General features: G+C 45.0%; 1 protein-coding gene across 3 annotated transcripts in view; it reads right to left on the bottom strand.

Moving 5' to 3' along the window:
- RGS19 (regulator of G protein signaling 19) overlaps positions 1-15,406 on the bottom strand; it is a 395,346-nt gene that overhangs the window by 79,539 nt on the left and 300,401 nt on the right. For all 3 annotated transcript variants that reach the window (XM_069650838.1, XM_069650836.1, XM_069650837.1), the window contains one exon: positions 5,407-5,543. In XM_069650838.1, the coding sequence (XP_069506939.1) occupies positions 5,407-5,543 (137 nt within the window). The remainder of the gene's footprint in view (positions 1-5,406; positions 5,544-15,406) is intronic.

The raw sequence follows: 15,406 nt of genomic DNA, 5'->3' as shown, positions 1-15,406 counted from the left end.
CGGCCCCACTGTACATCCACCACTGATTATGGGATTTCACAAATGAAGGGTTATGGCCATAAAAAAGTTTAGAAGGACTGTCTTTAGGGAGGGAGTGTGAGGGTTTCACTTGGTTCCACTTTTGCTGATGCTCCATTGATGGGTAGTCCTGGAGTTCGATGAGCCTTGGTGGCCACACCAATGATGTTATTTCTGACTAGCAAGGGGATGGAGGGCATAAGAGCAACAGAGAGATCATGTGTTTCTGTCTACTTTGTCAATATGCCATTCATGATGCGTCTCACCTTTCAGGCTGATGGGAAAGTATGTGAAACACCACCCACCTGGCTTGGAAAGACCCAGTTTATGGGTCGGTGCAGTTAAATAGCCGGGAGGATAGCTCAAGCCGGGAGGATAGCTGAAGCCAGAAAGGATAGCTGAAGCCCGGAGGATAGCTCAAGCAAGGAGGATGGCTCCAGTCGGGAGGATAGCTCAAGCCAGGAGGATAGCTCAAGCCAGAAATGATAGCTCAAGCCAGAAATTATATCTCAAGCCAGGAGGATAGTTCAAGCTGGGAGGCTAGCTCAAGCCAGAAGGATAGCTCAAGCCGGGAGGATAGCTCGAGCTGGGAGCATAGCTCAAGCATGAGGGATAGCTCAAGCCGGGAGGATAGCTCAAGCCGGGAGGATAGCTCAAGCCAGAAATGATATCTCAAGCCAGAAATGATATCTCAAGCTGGGAGGATAGCTCAAGCTGTGAGGCTAGCTCAAGCCGGAAGGATAGCTCAAGCCGGGAGGATAGCTCAAGCCAGAAATGATATCTCAAGCTGGGAGGATAGCTCAAGCTGGGAGGATAGCTCAAGCTGTGAGGCTAGCTCAAGCCAGAAGGATAGCTCAAGCAGGGAGGATAGCTCGAGCTGGGAGCATAGCTCAACCCGGGAGGATAGCTCAAGCCGGAAAAGGATAGTTCAAGCCGGGAGGACAGCTCAAGCCGGAAGGGTAGCTCAAGCTGGAAGGCTAGCTCATCGCTCTGGGAACAGGGCCATGATGTGCATCAGAGGTCTGATGTCCTGGTCTGGTGAACTGAGCCCTTCAGCCACCACCACCCTCCAGGTGCTAAAATGAGTACCACATTAGGGGTAACAATGATGATAATAGGTAACATTAGTTACCAAGCGCTCTGAAACTGGATTTCTGGCGATAATGGCTCCATATGAAGCACTAATATTGTTCTTATTACAATAAGGGATCTCTTGGAATCTCTCTGTATCGCTCGGTGGGAGGGACGCTCATGTATCTGTCTTTTCCTCCTTTGATGGACTCCTTTGCTCTCCCTCCTCCTTCTGTTCCTGTCATTATTTCCTTTTGTTGTTTTGGTGTCTACTCTGATGCTTGCATTACTATGAAGCCCTCGCTCTTTCTCCCTTACTCTCTCTGTCCCTTCTTTGTGCTCCCCTCGTCATTTCCGTCTCTTACCTGTCTCACTTTCTCGGTGGTCGAAGTGAGCAGGAGTTTTACTGCTCCTATACTTTTACTTTAAAAAGAAACCGTTCTGGAACGGTTTCGGTTTAAAATAAGTGTAGCAAGAAGTTGAAACTTGCCCTTCAGTGCACTGCACTGGACGTTCCCTTAAACAGCAGGTGCATGTGTTTTGGGGTTTGTATTGTGTGTGGGAGGCGGTGTGGTGATGGGGTTTGTGGGGAGCGGGCGCAGGCTAGCAGGGAACACTTCTTTTCGTACACTTCGACCACTGCTTTCTCTTTATTGTCCTTCTCTTTTTATTACTTTCCAGCCCTCTCGTCTCTTCCTCTTTCGACTGCAAGATCGAGCACCCCATATTTCACAAAGCCCCACACCCGCAGCCACAGCAGAGACACAATAGTTCCTGTTTGCAAAATGTTCCCTTCTCTCTGCGCCTGGCAGATAAACATGTGCTCACTTCCTGCCTGCAAAGCTGAGGACAGCTTGCTGCAGAAGACGCTGCTTGGGGAAAGCCCGGCTTCCCTTTGAGAGTTTAGGACACAGGGCCAGGTGAAGATCAAAACTCCCTCTCCCTATCTCTCTCTCCCTCCTCCTCCTCCCTCTTCCTCCCTCTCACCCTTTATTTCTCTCCCTCTGTCTCTCTTTCTCCCTCTCGTCTGCCTCTCTCTCTCTCTCCCCCCTCCCTCTCTTTCCCCCTTGCTCTCCTTCTCCCTTGCTCTCCTTCTCCCTCTCACTCCCTCGCTCTCCTTCTCCCCCTCTCTACTTCTCACTCTCTCTCATTCTCTCCCTCTCTCTGATTATCTCTTCCTCCTCCTCTCTCTCCCGTGTTTGAGCATTGACATGACCACTACAAACAATAAACTAAGAATGTGTATGTGTAACCCCCATTCCACCCCCCCCCACACACACAAAGAGGAAATTCATGACACAAATATATATTTTTAAAGAGTTCCTACGCATAAACAAAGGCCACTATGCTCCAAATTAAACCTGGCCTCACACTACACCACACCGTCACATTCCTTGCCTCACATTACACCACAATGTCACATTCCTTGCCTCACACTACACCACAGCATCACATTCCTTGCCTCACACTACACCACAGCGTCAGATTCCTTGCCTCGCACTACACCACAAAATCACATTCCTTGCCTCGCACTACACCACAAAATCACATTCCTTGCCTCACACTACACCACAGCGTCACATTCCCTGCCTCACACTACACCACATTGTCACATTCCTTGCCTCACACTACACCACAGCATCACATTCCTTGCCTCACACTACACCACAGTGTCACATTCCTTGCTCGCACTACACCACTGCGTCACATTCCTTGCCTCACACTACACCACAAAATCACATTCCTTGCCTCACACTACACCACAGCGTCACATTCCTTGCCTCACACTACACCACACCGTCACATTCCTTGCCTCACACTACACCACGTCACCTTCCTTGCGTCAAGTATGAGGTAGCTGAGTTAAGGTTTAACTTGGCAGTGTGATGGAGTGTGTTTAAACTCAGTGTTTTTTGTTAAACCTAACATTGGTGAGTGATGCAATTTGGATACCCGTGATTTTAACGAAAAATGTTATAACGAAAACTATTTTAACAAACCGAAAATACTGAAAAAACTCCCCATATCTCTAGGTTTTTAACCCCACTGCAACCCCCCTCCACCTGTTTTAAACCTTTACCCCCACCCCACAGATATTTATAGCAAAAATTCGATGTTTTTCGATATTTTGGGTTCATTACAAATGTTTTTCGTTATCTATTCGTTAATATTACTGGATCCCATGTCATTTGTAACGTCATCTGTGATGCAATGAGCTGTGCATGAAAGGGGATCAGTTATGGTTGCACTGCTTGGCAAGTCTGGCTAATTTCAAGTAAGGCAATGTCAGTGAATTAGAAAGTCTTCTTTAAATACAGTTTACCCCTAGCTGTACTTAAAGTTTTTTCCCACTGAATTGTGGGGGTGGCCTTAATTAATTCCCTGGGCAGAAGCCCCCCTACCAGCATTGCCAATGGTCAAGGTGCCTGGGATGTGGCAGCCCCAGACACTGCGATTCTTCCTGCCCTGTCTATGGGCCCATACCCAGCAGAGACACTGCCAGTGACACCGCCCACTGGGCATGGTCTTGCTGACCTTGCCATACACTGCATCAGTGCCCATTTCCTGTCCACTTTTGATAGCAATCCGTACAGTAATCTTTGCGCTACACGTTGGAAAATCGTCCCTGATGCAATTGTAATGGGAAAAGTCTTATTCCGACCTGTTTGCCCAATCACCCCTATAATTCTGCGTCCCGGAAATTCACTAAACATTTCAAAAATATTCAAAGTGGGTTCCATTGATTTGTTTGTTGCTGTTGAAGTTTCATGCACTTCCTTTTTTTTTCGCAGGGTGAAGTTGAATTGGGGACGTTTTTATTGGTCCCACTGTACAACTTTACCCCCTCTTAATGCAACGTCACAAAGCTTTCCAAAAGAGTTCAGAGTTGGCTGGATATGATTTCACAAAGTTCTGTCCAGGGGAGGAGGGAAAACGTAACACACATTGGCAACGCCAACAGTGTGGGCTTCTCTGCAAGTATGGGACAAGCATTTGCTGGGCACTCCTATATAGGTACTACCTGGGCAACAGCTGGGAAATGGAGTGCTTACCCGGGCATATCATGCCAGTACCTGCAAATGCCTGTCTAATGCCTAAAGCCAAAGCTGTTGTTTTTTCATGGCTTGTTTGAAACAGGACTTTGGTGCATGGACGAAATATAAATGAAGTCGCTAAAGGCACTCTTATTAAGACCTGTTTTACACCAGTAGACATTTACAGCTGCAATTAAGTCATTCACTCCCGCAGACTGCTTAGAATAAAACACTGGCAGGTTAAAGTTTGTTGGAACTGTCTGAAAGAGCAAGCGCAAAGAGATCCCAGGAGGATGTGTTTTGGGTGAGAGAGACAGGCCATAGAGAAAGTCAATGGGTGTGTAAATAACCAAACAACACCAACAAGCTGTGTGCCCCTCCTCACATGTCATCTCCGTCCTGCCTGTACTCTGATGCAATAGTTTGGGCTCATAAGTGGCGCATATACGCCATCTAATAGCACAAACTAATTTATAAGCCTCTAAAAATGAGCTTTTCCTTATGTGCAAAGCCACTCTAAGCTTTGTCAGAGCGTGCCTAAATGTGCATAGGCCCACGTCACCAGGTCTGCAGTCTGGACAACTAGGTTTCTCTTTTTTAATATTATAAAGGGACATTTAGACCCCTCAGAGACATGCCCTTTCCCTGCCTAACGACAGAACCTTCATCGCACGTGATAGGAGGATCCACGATGGCGGACAGACTATTTCCAGTCCTGTGTCAGCCAACAAGGTTCCTGGAACTAGGGACGAAACACATTCCATATTTGTGGCCCATCTGGTGCTCTCCCTATGGAGAATCCAGCCCAAGTATGGCTACTGTAACATACTATGGGCCCGATTCATGGAATATTTGCCTCGTACAGAGTGAATTTGCACTTCTGAAAAGTGACTTTGAACTGCCCACACAAACCCTGATTCATGGGACTGTGCAAAGTGCATTTTTGCTGTGAAAAGTCCGGGAAAAGTCATTTTGTACTGCAAAAATGACTAATCGCTGACTTTGCCCGGACTTTGTATGGCTAAGAATGAATCGGGCCCTATATATATATACACACACACACATTTATGTTGAAGGATATCTCCCTAACTGGCGCAAATGCAGCCTAGTCCTTAACTGGATAAAACATTTGATTTGGGACCTCCCAAACAAAGTCCTTTGCCATCACAATGCAGAGCTCATGAAGTTATGCCTCTGCAGAGCTGTACTGACCACCATTTTAAGGACTACCCCTCACTCATTGGGTATTACTGGCTAATCACCAAGCAGCAGTGAAACGTACCAGGAGCAGCTGCAGCAGCAGCACCAGCAGAAGCAGCAGGCGTTGGGGCGGTTATTGCTGGCCGGTTGCACCATTGTTGGAGAAGTGTCATGCCGGGACATTGGAGAATGGCGCTCTTCCGGATCTGGTCCAGTGTACTGGAAAAGAGAAGAGAAGAGAATGGGTGGGACCTTTGGTCAGTGTTTACCACGATTATTCAAAAATCACAGTTAAAAAAAGGCATTGCAAAGACATGTACTAGGCTTTCACTGTTTGCCACATTTTACATTATGTAATCACATCACTGGCCAGGTAGTGTGAAGATAGGGTAGAAAGTGAAAAAATCCCTCAACAACTGCAGTGCGCCTCAACCTTTTATGCTGTAAAGGAACGCTGTGCGCGTGCGTCCTGCCACTCTGCTGAAGCAGGCGCAGCGTGCAGTGCTCTGTGAGCGTCTCACCACTCTGGCAGGATGTGCACAGGGCACTGCACGCTGCGTCTGCTACAGCATTCTGCTGAAGCAGATGCAGCGTGCAGTGCCCTGTGCGCGTCCTGTCCCTCTGCTGAAGCAGAGAGAGCTTGTAGTGCCCTGTGCGCATCCTGCCACTCTGCTGAAGCAGACGCAGTGTGCAGTGCCCTCTGCTTGTCCTGCCATTCTGCTGAAGAAGACGCAGCATGCAGTGCCCTGTGCGTGTCCTGCCACTTTGCTGAAGCAGACGCAGCGTGCAACACCCTGTGCGTGTCCTGCCACTCTGCTGATGCAGACGCAGCATGCAGCGCCCCGTGCGTTTCCTGTCCCTCTGCTGAAACAGACGCAGCTTGCAGTGCCCTGTGTGCATCCTGCCACTCTGCTGAAGCAGACGCAGCGAGCAGTATCCGGTGCTCGTCCTGCCACTCTGCCGAAGCAGACACAGCGTGCAGTGCCCTGTGCGCGTCCTACCATTCTGCCGAAGCAGAAGCAGCGTGCAGTGCTCTGTGCGTGTCCTGCCACTTTGCTGAAGCAGACACAGCGTGCAGTGCCCTGTACGCATCCTGCCACTCTGCTGAAGCAGACACAGCGTGCAGTGCCCTGTACGCATCCTGTCACTCTGCTGAAGCAGACGCAGCATGCAGCGCCCTGTGCATGTCCTGTCCCTCTGCTGAAACAGACACAGCTTGCAGTGCCCTGTGCGCGTCCTGCCACTCTGCTGAAGAAGACGCAGCGAGCAGTACCCTGTGCTCGTCCTGCCACTCTGCTGAAGCAGACGCAGCGTGCAGTGCCCTGTGTGCGCATCCTGCCACTCTGCTGAAGCAGATGCACCGTGCAGTGCCCTGTGTGCGCATCCTGCCACTCTGCTGAAGCAGATGCAGCATTCAGCGTCCTGTGTGCACGTTCTGCCACTATGCTGAAGCAGATGCAGCGTGCAGTGCTCCGAATGCTTTGGCTCTAATTGGCAAGGAAGGATACCCACTGCATGGAATGCTTGAAATGCAGTGCTTAGCCCACTGGATCTCATTAGTCCTCTAGCTAGTAGCTGCAGTGTCTGTGGCAACAGTTGGAAATTGGTGGCAGCGCCCCCAATCAGCCAAAACTAAAAACATATTCAGATTTGACAGAAAGAAACATTACCTTTGACAAATATTATTACTTGGAGGGGCCATTGCTCTCCCAGTAGGTTCACTTCCCCCACTCCCTGAGGAGTGATGAATTCTCTTTTAGATGTGTTTTTGCTAGAGGGAGTGGTCTAAGAAATACCCTTTATGACTAGGGCCCTTATTCACAGAGCGTTTTCCAATGGAGTTGTGCCATGATAAAACGCTTCTGTGAATTAAGTCTTTTGCTAACAGCATCGTTGCCCTGCTTTAAACTTGCGTATTCTGTACACATGCCATAATACCCCTGGGTCTGGCCGTAACAGAAATGTTATAAACAAATAAATAATAGCAGTCCCCTATGAACAGCGAGTCGCTGGCCTCTTGAGTATCACCGCGTTCTGTATTTCGAAGGCTGTAGTTCGTGTATTCCGCTACCGTTGCTGGGCTGCCTTCTTTGCAGGGCTGTCACAAGGGGACCTGCCCTTACTATAGTGTCATCATGACACAGCAGACGCTTTCCTCGCTGCAGTGGCATCACGCGGGGAAATGCGTCTCGTGCCGTGGCATCACTGTGGCAGCACAACCAATTGGCATAAAATGACAGCAAGAGTCGGTTTGCACTTCCGGTGTGCTGGTGTGACCTCCCCAACAGTCGCTGTCCCAGGATTGCGGCCTCCCATATCAAGAGTTGCACTGTGCTTGCTAGAGGTCAACAAGCCCCCGCAGAGGCACTAGGCAGAGTCATCCCCCATTTACTTAAGAGAAAATAACTGAGTGGCAACTGTGGCCACTGCAGTTGTGATATTACAGCAGATTCCAATGTGTAGCTCATATTCTGCTGTGCCGGTAGACAGGGCAATACCCAGTGTGATGTCACTCCAGTGAGGTCACGTCTCAATGCTATGAAGCGAAGTTAAGGGCAGCTCCTAATGTGATGCCCATGTCATAGGAGACTTGCCAGTGTGATCTACATGTGGTAAGGGGAACCAGAGTGATATCACAATACCAATGGTAGCTTCCACCATTATATCAATAAGGGCAGTTCCCAGTGTGACATAGGGGCAGCTGGCAGCGTGATGTCACTGATGTTCATGTATTGGTCAGTGTGACATAGGGGCAGCTGGCAGCATGATGTCACTGATGTACGTGTATTGGTTAGTGTGATGTAGGGGCAGCTCGCAGCGTGATGTCACTGGTGTACGTGTATTGGTCAGTGTGACGTAGGGGCAGCTGGCAGCGTGATGTCACTGATGTGCGTGTATTGGTCAGTGTGACGTAGGGGCAGCTGGCAGCTTGATGTCACTGATGTACGTCTATCGGGGCAGTGTGACTTGGGGCTGGCAGCGTGATGTCACTGATGTACGTTTATCAGTCAGTGTGACATAGGGGCAGCTTGATGTCACTGATGTACGTCTATCGGGTCAGTGTGACTTGGGGGCAGCTGGCAGCGTGATGTCACTGATGTACGTGCATTGGCCAGTGTGACGTAGGGGCAGCTGGCAGCGTGATGTCACTGATGTATGTCTATCGGGTCAGTGTAGTGTCCTTGAAGTAAGGACTGCTGCCATTGCGTTGCCGATCAAGTTTGAGTAGTGATGACAAAACGTCATGCTTGTACAGGAAGAACCACATGCTAATATCTGTATGGGGTCCGAAATTGTTCTTCATCAAGGGGGCAAAACTCCCATCTCCCAGAGGCAGGTCCATAATTACATGGACATGAAAAATGATCTTCCTTCACAGCCATAAGAGCGACCTCTCTTACACCTCCTTGATGGACCAAACATGGATAGATTACACCTTCCACATTCTCAGAGGGGATCCACCAACAAAGAGAGATAAAGCATAGACTAGGCATGGATAAATCACTCTCCTATCAGCATCAAAGAGAGATAAAGTGTAGACTAGGCATGGATACTTCACTCCCCTCTCATCATCAAAGAGAGAAAGCGTAGACTAGGCATGGATAAATCACTCCCCTCTCAGCATCAGAGAGAGAGAAAGCGTAGACTAGGCATGGATAAATCACTCCCCTCTCAGCATCAAAGAGAGATAAAGCATAGACTAGGCATTGATAAATCACTCCCCTCTCACCATCAAAGAGAGATAAAGCATAGACTAGGCATTGATACATCTCTCTCCTCGCAGCATCAAAGAGATAAAGCATAGACTAGGCATGGATAAATCACTCCCCTCTCATCATCAAAGAGATAAAGCGTAGAATAGGCATGGATAAATCACTCCCCTCTCAGCATCAAAGAGAGATAAAGCGTAGACTGGGCATGGATAAATCACTTCCCTCTCAGCATCAAAGAGAGCTAAAGCATAGACTAGGCATGGATAAATCACTCCCCTCTCAGCATCAAAGAGAGATAACGCGTAGAGTAGGCATGGATAAATCACTCCCCTCTCAGAATCAAAGAGAGATAAAGCATAGACTAGGCAGGAATAAATCAATCCCCTGTCAGCCCTAGAGGGGATCCAGCATCAAAGAGAGCGTAAAGCATAGACCAGGCATGGGGAAATAACTAACCCTCTCAGCCCTAGAGGGGATCGAGCATCACAGACAGAGCAAGCATGGAACTTGAACAGCAGCCAAGCTTCAATCTCTCCTCTTGTGGTTATGCCCTTGACCACTGAGATATTCCCGTAGCCACTGCTACACAAAAGACGGAGGCCAGGCATTCAAAGGGTATTCAAACTCAACTATCTTCTCCCCCCCCAAAAAATGGTGAGATTCTCAAATAATTACAAAGCACCAGAAAATGCTGCACATTACTACACCATGCGCAATCACATTTCCAGGCCCCTTATCTCACCCTCAAACCGCTTGCAAATAACCAAATATCGAATTGGATTATTTTGTGTGTGGTGTATGCTGCATTACTCTTCCCTGCAAAGTTGCTCTTCCACCACCATGAGACTTTATCTTGTGCTGGCAATGGCTCTGAGGTTTGGACCCTTCTCTACTGGTCCTAACTCCAAGGTTTTACTTTGAGTGGTGCGTTGTGATAGCGGGAGATGCCACAGACTGTGCCCATGTACTGATGGACACTGATGTATGGACAGAGACTTTACAGATCTATAGAGATAATAACATTTTAGCTTGTACTTGGCGTATCATACGCCAATGTACCACCCTCAGCCCCCCCTCCCCCTCTCTCTCAGTGCATTCTGGTCCATGCAAGCTGTCAGAAGGGTCTGATTTCTCTCTCCCTGGCCTTCTCACTAACTCAATCTATCTTCTCCTCCATCTATCCCTCCCTCTCTCTCTCTTTCTTGTCCACACGTCTGTCTCTCTTTGCCTCTGTATCTCTCTCTCTCCCTCCCTTTCTGTATGTGATTCTCAGATCTGGGTTGTCTGCCCGCAAACGTTTTGTTTGCGGGTGGACTGCCGGGGGAGGGGGGGGGAGGGGGGAGGGGTGGGTGTGTGTGTGTGTGTGTGTGTAGGACCCTTTCTTCCTCGCTCCCCTCTCTGTCACTCTCTCAGTCCCAATCTCTTTTCATCGTTCTCCTCCTCCTCTTTTAGTGCTTGCTCACTCTCCCTTCATCTCACTCTCCCTCCATCACTCTTTCTCCCTTGCCTCAATCCTTTCTTCCTCCGTTGTCTCTCTTCCCTCTCTCACTGTTCTATCAACAGCCTCTCTCAATTCTTTCTTTCCATCTCTCTCACTTTAGGTTTCTCTCCCATTCTGCATCCCTCTTTCCATCCCTCGCCCACCATCCCACTTTCCCCTCACACTCACTCCCCAGCCAGAGCTGTATATCTGCAGTGATCAGATTTTCAAAATTAAAAAGGTCTTTCAAAACCTCTGCTGAGGTTCTGAAAGACCTTGCAAGGGACCAGACGACCAGGCTGCACGTTTACAACTGCATTTTTTATTTATCATTAGCTATTTTTTATGTATTATTAGTGTTTGTGCACATTGTAACAAATGGATGGGCTCAGCAGGACTACCAACTGATCAGTGGCCAGCATGTAAAACGAAGCAGTACCTTGCAACTCCCAGAAGAAACGGATTATTGGTTTTAATCCGAGCACATCCCTTTCCAAGAAGGAAGGAAGGATATTTTGAGAGACAAAATGACATGCTTTCTGGACAAAACAAGCTATTTAAAAAGACTAACACACTATTTAATCGTACTAACAGTGTAAACTGTCTCTTTTAAAAATTCGAATGATCACTTCCATTATATATTGATGTCATGATAAGAATGTGAAGTGGCATGTCTTTTCATTGTTGAAAGAGTGACAGAGGATTCTTCCAGTGAGAGGAAGCTGCAATAAGGGGAGAGGGATAAAAAATAGGGTATAGGGAATTGTTCCCCATTAAGAAGAAAACTGCAAGAACACATGTTTCTATTGTTTCAGTGCGATGCAAGTGCACTGATTTAGAGACTACTCTTATTTCTACACTAATGTAAAGATATTGAATCAAATGCTACACTTTTCCTACTGAGCAAAGCTATTTTCGAAAACCTAAATTAAGATATACCAGGTGTAGATTGTTGGATTATTGTTTGTACTCCGTCTTGCATCTGCAAAGGTAGGAAACCCACAAAGAACGAGAGTGAGGAGATGCCCAAGAAAGTTTCCAAATCTGAACTGTGGGGTAAGAGCAGAGGGAAAGTAAGGAGAATAACTGCAGCTACATATACAAATTCCCCAAGATGGTCCATCCTGCTCTTGACCTGCCACTCAGTGCTATAAGACTCATGGACCTATATAACACAAGAAGAGACTAGAGGGTCTGTTTAACGACCAAAGGAGCAACCCCTCTCAGAAAATACTCAAACTATAAAATGTTCCAATGGTCCTGTTATTTCCTACACGGGTACATCCAATCACATTCTAATTAGGATACAACATTCCATACTCTAATGCAGGCCTGAAGGAATTCTCTTCAAACCAATCCATTGTACATTTCAAAATCTTATATTTACTGTAATGTATTATAAATCATTTTCATTGCAGCAGCATTCCAGTTTATCATATACACTACTTCATGTACATAACCATTTTCTTAAAAAAACACTGTACACAAATTGTTTACATAATCATGTCAATATGATCGCCTTACATCCATGTCATTCATTCAACATACTTCCACTACTACTCTCACACCCAACATGTTTCATTCCTCTCATACTCAATAAAAACATTATGGGGGGAAATTCTTCAGGGGAACACTATTGGTATATCCACTGTCTTCTATAACACAAATAAAGTTGCCTTCACTTCATATGGCTTTTGAATTGGGTTTAATTTCCCACCATGCTCTGTATCATTGGGGCCTTGTGCATTATTTCGCAAATGTCTTATATCAACTCAGACCAATAACATGTTGAGAATGGTTTTGGGCTATATGTTTACATCGTCTCATAAATTTGTTTCAATCTGGTTGATTGAAGTTTATACTATTCTTGCAAACTCAAATGTCTCTATTGAAATGTTGCTTAACCCTGACAAAGCAAACAAATTGGTTTATTGTTGTGATTGGATTGTCACCAGGGCTCAATGTTTAGAGTACAGAGAGAATTGTGCTTTGAGATTTTATCCAAAGAATGTCAAGACCATGGAATCTTATCTCTTAAAAGCTCCATCACCAGAGATACAGTTAGCCATTCTTAGAGAGCGTTTTGACCTCTTGCTCACAAGACAAATTGAAGCAAGACGTAAAATGATACCTAGCCATTTGAAATTCTGCCGATTCTGTTTGAATCAAAACTCAGAACAATCCCTTGAACATTTGATTTCATGCTGTCCAGCTCTAACTAGTTTAAGAATAATACATTTTGGGCAACATTCCACTACTATTGGACTTCTGAATCATGATTTACGCTGGCCTTATTTGTTATGTTCGGCCAACATCTCAATACAGATATCGATTGTCAATTTCTTAAAGGCATTGAAACTGGATGGTAACTGATGTAATCATTTGTTAAATTAATCAATGTGTGTATTTTATTTTATTCCAACAGTTTTCAAGTTGTAATTTTAAGTAGGTTAGGTGTTATTTCATGTGTTGAGAAATGTTTTAATCTATAGCAATGATTTTGTTGGTTATATTTAGCTTGCATTACTTTTATGAATTTATATGGTCTCCTTTTGTAACAATTACATTGAAAAGTTGATTTATTTCAGCTAAAACAATAAAAACATATACATTATAATAAATACAAAAAATAATATATTCATATTATATGTTTATTTCAAATGTATTAATTATATGTAGCCATTGTATGAAATATATTTTAGACAAATGAATTCAGTACATATAATAGATTAGACATCTATAATATGTGTATTCAATTTTGTATTTTTTGTTAATGTTTTCATGAAATATATGCATTATGTATATTTATGGTATTCATGATATTTTACAAATATATAGAATTATATTTGCTATTGTTTATATTACCATTTTTATTTAATGTGTGCGTGTGTTTGCATAAAATAATGTAAATACATATGAATGAAAACAGATAGTATAAAGGTATCTATTGATATCACTTTGGATTATTTATTACATTTATGTATAGTATTCATTTTAGAAAAATATATGTTTATTAGGTTTATATAGTATAGGCAAGAGGCGGAAAAACTCATTAATGTACACAAACACGTTTTTGAAATAGATTGGAGTAATACCGGGGAGAAAATGAGTTCCTATGTGCTTTATAAGGAGTATTAGTTAGTTCAGAGACCGAGGGGCTCTTTACCCAAATATTTGCTCTGCGTTCCTCTAAGTAAAGCGAGGAACACCTGCCCCAGGTTCAGAGTCCACCGGGTTCCTGCATGAGAAGTCTTGGGACCGAGGATGGGCCTTCCCAGTCATGGCAGGGCTTGTAGGCTTGGCAGAGATGCCCCGACCATCGAAACTATGAAACATCCTGTGATGCACGTACCCAGCTTTGCATGATCTTAGAACGTTGCACTACATAAGATGTGTCTGTACATATTCCAATTATGCATCTGTGACTATTGCAAAAATTGATGAGAGGACAACCGATATCAATGATTGTATCTCTTACACAGTTTTTAACTTTGCTTTATGAAATGTTGCCCTCATGGATGAATTTAATTCTGAAAGTAACTCTTTTTGCAGGTATTGGTTTTAAGTACAATTGTTTTTGTAGAGATGATGTTATTTATTAAGGGAATATATATATAATATATTATGAAAACACGGAGGAAAAAAAAACGCACTCCACGTGTGAGGTCAAGAAGTCCAAAAAAAAGGAATAACCACAAACTCGAGTGAAGCAAACAACACAAGTTTAATATATGGTAAAAAAATGTTAACAAAATGGACAAAACACACAGCAAAACAAAACAGGACGCCAGAACAGTGTCCTGAATGACGCGTTTTGCGCTACACACAGCGCTTGATCACGTTAGTAGATCAATATAGTTGTGAAAGGTTTAATTCCAAACTATAATACAATAAATAAATAAAATTAGGTAAAATGTCAGTTTCCTGCTGTGCAACATGTCTCTGGACAGGTTATCAAAGCAGATATCACTGCCCCACCTTTTACCAACACTTCAGGGACCTCAAGTCCCTACTCTTCAAAGAACATCTTGCCAAGTGCTGTTCGCTCCACTCAACCCTCTATCTCCAACTTCAGAGCTTCCCCACACATGTGCTCCCCGACTCATTCCAGTTGCCATGGCTACCTATGAGGCCCATATGTAGCCCCCGGGATGGATCCCCTATAACAGTGCTCCCTTGCTTCCCAGTTAGGTTTATCCTTAATAAATCCCCATACATAAACACATACATCCATATGTGTAAAGCAGGTGGACGCATTTTCCCTAATTCCCGCCCCCTCACTGCTGTCAAACCAACAGCAGGAGACGGTCTATCTGGGGGACCCCATGAGTTATGCCTATACCGCACTGAGTGTACAAGATACACTCAGACAACCCTATGAAATGTACCTTGCACTGAGTGAGTGGAAGGATGTCAGCACGCACCTTTGGACATCATGGAGCGCTCCGTGAAATCTGACGAGGGCAGAATGATGTCTTGAAGAAGATATATGAGGACAAACGGAAACAATATAAAAAATACTTAAGAGTGATGATGTAACTGGAGTGACAAGAGAAACATGTACGAAATTATAAAGTTATGTATGCAAAAGAAGATAAAGTAACTTGCTGACCAATGAGTGCAAATTTGCAATAACGCAAGATAGATGAGATGAGATAGATGAGACATATAGAAGCTTGCTATAGAGGAAAACATAACGTGGCAAGGGCGGCCATGATAGGAAAATGGACATCGGCTCATATAAAGATCCAAAACCAGCTACCTCAGAACCAGACCAGAGGTGCATAGTCAGGAGACATTGGAGAATTAGCTTCATGTACAAAACGAAGAGGAGTTGGTTTTGGCCCGGGATCAAAGATGCTATTTCAAGGAATAATTGCAAGGCACAA

Source organism: Ambystoma mexicanum, chromosome 3p, assembly GCF_040938575.1.
Source record: "Ambystoma mexicanum isolate Mex_15411 chromosome 3p, UKY_AmexF1_1, whole genome shotgun sequence".
Classification (NCBI taxonomy): Eukaryota; Metazoa; Chordata; class Amphibia; order Caudata; family Ambystomatidae; genus Ambystoma; species Ambystoma mexicanum.
This window is presented reverse-complemented; position numbering and strand designations above follow the sequence as displayed.